Source organism: Ictidomys tridecemlineatus, chromosome X (assembly GCF_052094955.1).
Source record: "Ictidomys tridecemlineatus isolate mIctTri1 chromosome X, mIctTri1.hap1, whole genome shotgun sequence".
In the NCBI taxonomy this organism is placed as follows: Eukaryota; Metazoa; Chordata; class Mammalia; order Rodentia; family Sciuridae; genus Ictidomys; species Ictidomys tridecemlineatus.
The window spans coordinates 18,560,934-18,568,075 of NC_135493.1; the positions used below are offsets into that span (position 1 = coordinate 18,560,934).

The 7,142-nt window shown below is 39.5% G+C and overlaps 1 protein-coding gene across 1 annotated transcript in view; it reads left to right on the plus strand.

Annotated features, from left to right (window-relative positions):
- The window catches only part of Gpc4 (glypican 4), a 111,911-nt gene extending 105,467 nt beyond the window's left edge, over nt 1-6,444 (plus strand). The window contains exons 5-9 of the mRNA XM_005337689.5: nt 1,929-2,059; nt 2,153-2,299; nt 3,173-3,309; nt 4,114-4,289; nt 4,385-6,444. Of these exons, the coding sequence (XP_005337746.1) occupies nt 1,929-2,059; nt 2,153-2,299; nt 3,173-3,309; nt 4,114-4,289; nt 4,385-4,587 (794 nt within the window). The 3' untranslated portion in view covers nt 4,588-6,444. The remainder of the gene's footprint in view (nt 1-1,928; nt 2,060-2,152; nt 2,300-3,172; nt 3,310-4,113; nt 4,290-4,384) is intronic.
- Nucleotides 6,445-7,142: the final 698 nt, after the last annotated feature.

The following is a 7,142-nucleotide window of genomic DNA, read 5'->3' on the forward strand; positions in this document are numbered from 1 at the left end:
CGCAGGGGTTAGCAGCAGCTTTGGCTCCCAGGCTGTGGGGTGCAGGCAGAATGCATCCTCAGTCGCATTCTTCAGCTGCGCAACACACAACGCCATGGCACCGGCCCCGACAAAGGCCCAGCTTCACTTTCCATTCCCAGGCCCTTGTGTATGGCCGGCAGGCTCAGAGTTTACAAAGACACCAAACAGCCAGAAGAATTGGGGTTTATGTTTCCTTTCAGTCTTTCACAAACACATTAGCGATCTGGCCTTTTCTTGCCACTAGGGGAACAAGTAGTTACCAAATGCACTGTTTTTTCTTGTTTAAACCTCTGCATTTTGGATGTTTATTATCTGTCTATTCATAATATTTTTATTTGGAGCCAGCGATTTCTTCTTGGCTTACGAAAGAATGTGCTTTCTGTACGTGGCAGCCCTGATGTTTGACAATGATGAACACATTTAAGTTGTGCTCCACTTGTTTACAAAAGTCTCCTTTTGCTCATACATCAAAAGCATTTTTCTCTCTTCTAGCACAATGGTATATTCATGCTGTCAGCCTTTACTTCAAGGTTAGAAGCGTCACTTTATTGGCGCTTCCCACAATGCCATCTGAAACTTCATTTGTTATTACTTTTTTAAAAATGCATTTCATGGAAATCTATTTGTTGTTTCTGATATCAGAATTGTAGTTCAGAGAAATGAACTCACACTTTAAAATGCTGTTTAGCATTTGATCTAGGTGGAGGGTAAAAGGTTGACGACCAAATTCGGTTTCATCCATGTACTGAGCTTAAACTCCTTTCCATTAGAAAGCTCAAGTAGAAGCTCAGCTGGGGGCTGCAGTTGAGAAGGAAACACAATCTTCTGGAAAGTAGCCCTTCATTCTATTAGTTGACCTTGGACTACCTGAAGACAGAGGATCATGGGGGTCTACAGTGTTTTTCTTGCCATGCATTAAGCACTAGAGTGTCAATAAGGAAAATGTAGTAAAAGTTCACTGCTTGTCATTAATAAAATGTCCTTTTTCTCTTTGGGGGGTTTCATTTCCACATTCTTCTAATTTTTCACAAACAAGTATCAAGCAATAATACTAACCCTCCTAATCCCAGCAATCATGAATGGTAAGGAAACAAGTACAGTATAATTTGTTTAAGGGATTTGAATATTTACCAGAACATGCTAGGCTCCTCCAAAGCCTAAAAGTGACTTGCAGGTAATTGGAGGTATACATTATGAGCACACAATCTTTATGTACTCTCTTATGTTGTCTTTTCACTTGAATAAAAAAGAGGTACATGTTTTACTTTAAAATAAATTGAGGCTTTTATATTTCAAATGGGAAGTTTATCTTAACACCAAAATTGCTTTATTTGAAGTTTCATTATTTGGAAACTTACTAAAATGCCTAGAACACTTTCATTTGTATTTTTCGACTATGCACTTGAGGATCTGAAAGTTTTTATTTAAAAAAAATAAAAGCAAATAATTGGTATGCCACGATTTTAACTGATTTGTATTTTCAATATTTGTAAATGGAACCTGAAATGAAAAGATCCTAGGAAAGTTTCTGGGAGAACTGGCATGTTATTCTCCCTCAAGCCTTAGGTTTGTCAGCTGGGTGCTAGCTCAGAGCCTTATAGTGATAGCTGTTGACACATGAAGGAATAAATAATCAATATAAAGGAAGGTTCCTGATTGGGTTACCTTGCTATAGAACAAAGCATTCATCTGTCCATTTCACACTTTAAGGAGCTACTGATACTTGATGACTCAATACAGTTCGGTGTAATGGAAATAGATAGAAAAGCAAGAATTTATTATGATGAGTGCCTTCTCCCACCAACCCCATGCAAGAAACAAAGGCAAGAAAATTATCAGATGTATCACCTAAGGCTGAACTAATGATTTACTTTTTATCCTGTGCTGTTCCCCAAATCTCTTATTAGATGCCATGCTAATGGTTGCAGAGAGGCTGGAGGGTCCTTTCAACATTGAGTCGGTCATGGATCCCATTGATGTGAAGATTTCTGATGCTATAATGAACATGCAGGAGAATAGTGTGCAGGTGTCTCAGAAGGTAATGAAGGCAGGATACTGAGGAGGAGAGCTGGAAGTCCCCCTGTACTCGCCATATGACTTCCCTAATATGACCACATTTATTCCAATGCAGGTTTTCCAGGGATGTGGACCTCCCAAGCCACTCCCAGCTGGACGAATTTCTCGTTCCATCTCTGAAAGTGCCTTCAGTGCTCGCTTCAGACCATATCATCCTGAGGAACGCCCAACCACAGCAGCTGGCACTAGTTTGGACCGACTGGTGAGTACTTTGCAGGGATGGACATGTTTAATGACAAAGAACTGAAAACATTTGCTCAATGAATTTTTAGTTGGAAGGCATACAAACGGTTTTTTCAGGTATAACTTTTCAAGAAAATTGTATGAAGATGGCATTTTCTAGCTCAGAAAGTTCCTATATAGTCAATAAAATAGGATGCAGTAAGTCTCATCTCAAAACTTCCCTTCAGTTTGGCTATATTTATTTACTGAGCGTCTACTATGTGCCTATCACTAGGCTACACACAGGGAGGCCCAGAGGAATAAGTCCTTTTCTCAAGAAGCCCCAACAAAGGGGAAGAGGCAGATGGACCAGGCTTTCTAACATAAGGTGATATATGGTAAATTCTATGATAGGAAAAGAGTAGTAGAATATAGGCAGATTGCTTTATACACAGCAATGTGCTATAAAAATATAAGAAAGTGTTAACATAGTTGAAGGAGGGAACACACGATGGAGAGCCTGGGGAGATATTAGTGGGTGGAGAGGAAGAGCATTAACGGCAAGTTTCCCAGAGTGGATAATACGTAAGCTTGATCATGACTGTACAATCTGTGGGTGAAGAGATTGTATATTATCATTGTATCTACAGGGCACAGGGCATGGTGGGTCTGTAGTTAGGAGGTATAGTGGGCAGTGGCTGTAGGCAACTCTTTCAGAGTTTACATTTCAAATATTCATTCCTTTGTGTGATTCTGTACTTCAGGCTACAAATTTGATCTGCATATTTTTCTTCTGACTACAGTTGAAATTGAAGTGCATAGCACTCTGGAGATAGTTAGGAAAATCAGAAGGCACATCCGTAGGGAGATTTGTGTGGTTTTACAGAAGTCTTTTTTAAATGTTCCTAATTAGGTTACTGATGTCAAGGAGAAACTGAAGCAGGCCAAGAAGTTCTGGTCTTCCCTCCCTAGCAATGTTTGCAACGATGAGAGGATGGCTGCAGGAAACGGAAATGAAGATGACTGCTGGAATGGGAAAGGCAAAAGCAGGTGAGCCACCATTGAGTACTCCTCTTCCTAGGAGGCTGGGTGATCTTCAGAAAAGGGTCTCCCAGTTTATAGTGCAGGCATCAGGAAGCAGTTCAGAGTAGGAAGCAATAACATGGAAGGTTTCTAGATGTTCTTAGAAATGGGCTTTGCAGGGGCTGGGGATGTGGCTCAGTAGTAGAGCGTTCGTCTAGCACATGCAAGACCCTGGGTTTGATCCTCTGTACCACATTAAAAAAAGGTATTGTGTCCAACTACAACTAAAACATAAAATATTTTAAAAAAACAAATGGGCTTTGCAGTAGAAGTGTTGGAAAGGTGATCAGCTACTTACAAAGACTACTGGGTCAAAAGTTTGACAGTGGTTATATTCTAGCTTTAGGCTGTTCCAATTAGTCTTGTTATTTAAAAAACAAACAAACAAACAAACAAACATGCAATCCTCAATGGCCTGGTCTCATAAAGTTCCAATTCTCAAAAGGTCTCCTCCTCTTTCTTCGAGATGGCCTGTGTGCCCTTTTCCCCACTCCACCACACACCCACACACTCTGTAACTTAGATAAGTACCCATTCTGAAGGCACTTTACTCTGATCCACCAACCTCCACGAAGAAGACAACTTTGAAAAAGGCCATGGTCAAATTAGAAAAAGAAGATACACACATAAGATAAGGAAAAATTAAAGTTCATTATGAAGAACTTCCACTTAATCGTACTCTGAGTAGATACTAGTATCTGGCAGAAATCTTGGCCGATCTGTTATCTTTTGCTTTACTGATCATCTTAATGGGGTCATTTCTCATTTCAGGTACCTGTTTGCAGTGACAGGAAATGGATTAGCCAACCAGGGCAATAACCCTGAGGTCCAGGTTAACACCAGCAAACAAGACACCCTGATTCTTCGTCAAATTATGGCTCTTCGGGTTATGACTAGTAAAATGAAGAATGCTTACAATGGGAATGATGTGGACTTCTTTGATATCAGTAAGCCTTTGCAGTTTGAAAACATGAGTTGTTCTTACATGCCTTGTGATGAGAGTAAGTGGAATGAAATCTCTTATTTACTTTTTTATACACAGGTGATGAAAACAGTGGAGAAGGAAGCGGAAGTGGATGTGAATATCAGCAGTGCCCTTCGGAGTTTGAGTACAATGCCACTGACCATGCTGGGAAGAGTGGCAGTGATAAAGCCGACAGTGCTGGTGCCCGTGCAGGGCCACAGCCCTACCTCCTCATCATCTTCTGTGTCTTGTTCCTGTTTATGCAGAGAGAGTGGAGATAATTCTCCAACTCTCAAAAAAAAAAAAAAGTGTTCCTCATCAGAAAGTTAAAAGGCACCAATTATCACTTTTGTACCATCCTAGTGACTTTGCTTTATAAATGAATGGACAACAATGTACAGTTTTTACTATGTGGCCACTGGTTTAAAAAATGCTGACTTTGTTTTCTCATTCAGTTTTGGGGGCAGAAGGGACTTGTACTTAACGTTAAGCTGGTCCCTGCTCCTCCAAAATCATGTTAAATGTGGCTAACAGTGTAGGTACAGAACTGTAGTTAGTTGTGCATTTCTGATTTATCGCTCTATTGTTTGTTTGTTTGGTTTTTTTCCTCATTTTGTTTGTGGGTTTTTTTTTTTCCAATTACAATCTCACCTTGTTTCTTACAAGAAAACCAGGGTCATTTCTTGGCATGTAACATGTACGTATTTCTGAAATATTAAATAGCTGTACAGAAGCAGGTTTTATTTATCATGTTATCTTATTAAAAGGAAAAGCCCAACAAGCAGTAAAATTTCCATTTATCCCTGTTATTTTAGCTGCCTTATCTGGAGAGAAGCAGAGGTGATTTGGGGATTTTTGTTATTATTAAGTTAGGACAGAATGTGAAGGCACAAGTGGGTGTCTGGGCCACTTGTCAGATTGTATTCAAGCATCTGTACAAGAAGAAGGTTATACTTCATTTATAGCTGGTGATTGGAAGAGACTGCAGACTATCCATTTTGGTTGAGTTGATTTGCCTAAGACCACATGTCACTCTGTTTCATGAATCTGATGCATAGAGTGTAGCCTATCTAAAAAATTCTTGCTGTAGTCTCCCTTGAAAGATAAAAGGCATTCATGGAGTCACAGTTATCACATGTTCACACTTGGGTTTGTGGGGGAGTCTATTTTTCTTTCAGTCAGGCAAGTTAGTAAACCACCCTGTACAAGTTTTCATGTCCACACTGACCTTCTTTAATTTTTTATCCCAGGGGCAGCAGTAAGTGACCCACATTCTCATTTGGTGCCCCCTTGTCAGAATGATCCAAGTTTCAAACCCAGCTATATAAGGAAGTTTTCTGGGAGCTAGCTAGAATTGGGGTACAGCCTGGGCTCAGGGAATACCTGTCAACACTCGAGCAAAGATTTTTGTCTGTGCATGTGTATTTGCATTTATTTTTGGATTCCATTTTTTAAGTAATTGTGTCTGATTTGAGCCTTTTTTCTTGCCCAGCCCCCTCTGATCAGTAAAGCAAGGACTTGTGGTTTGCAGCTATTTGCTCACCATACTAGCCAAGGAGCCCCCTCAAGGGGGGTGTCCAGATTTTTTTCACGTTTTTTTGGGGAGGTGGGGAGGGATGGGAGTAGGTAGAGCTAAGAAGACCATATCTTAGGTGTGACTCTTAGCCATGTGGGTGAACTGGCAAAGGCCATATCTGTCGTCCCAGGCCAAAGACTGACAACTGCCTTGCCCCCTTAGGACCCCTTTCCTTGTGTTTTTACCAAATGACAGCTCATAAAACTATGAGAATGTAACAAATCACTTTAAAAGGGGTGCCCTTTCAGAAAGACTGAAATTCTGCAAGTCTCTTCCTGCTCTACACAGCCATTAAGATCCCAGGTGATTCTACAGAACCGAAAACCCACAGAGAAGTCGTTTGTGTTATTGTTCAATCTTCAGTTGTAAGAGTAATTCTCTATTTTTATATTGAAACATAATTACTTGATAGCTCAGGGTCTACATTTCATTCAACTTTTTACACCAAATTCTGCAGAATGGTCAATAAAATATTGGGGGCTGTTGTAAACAGAGGCTTAATTTTATTAGAAGTAGCCAGTTATTTATTAAAGCATGATGTTAATAAAATAGGCATATTCTGGCTGGTGTGTATAAGTGTTTTTTTTTTTTAACAAATCACAGAGGACATAAAATTGAAAAGGCACTCCATTTATGTATGAGGAAAAATAGATTGTAAATAGCTAAGCTGCCTTGAGAGAACTTGGAAAATGTGCTGATACTTAGTAACTACCTCAGTTGTGAGGAATTTCCTTTTTAGCTTAGACTGCTATTACTTTTACTTGGTAGAAATGAATCTGGTCTCCAAAATATGGCTCAAAGAGTTATCCCCATAGACCTTGTTAGATTGTTTTTAATTTAAAACCTTGAACTCTGTCCAGCTGTTTTCTTTCAGTCAAGTTCTCTAAACCAATAACATTTTCCGAATTAAATATTCTTGAAGGTTCTTTTGGACTCTTACTGATTTGTTTTCTTTCTGTGCATTTTCCCCTGTTATCCTTTTATTATTTAAATTGTCTCTTGCTTTTGAACTTGAACTATGAAATAAACAAATCATAGATTTTTCCATTCAGGTCTGACTGGATAACTCTTGGCTTCTAACCAGCTGGCAGGCATACCCTCACCCCCCCAAATAAAAGAATAAAGGCAAGTTGAATGTTTTAAAGCCTTAAGAGTTTGGAGTATGAGGTAGAATAAAAGCCTTGTTAGGAGAGGACCTAACTTCCAAAGTTAATAGCATGCGAATGGGTTGTGTTTTACAAAGTAATTTATAAATTATTT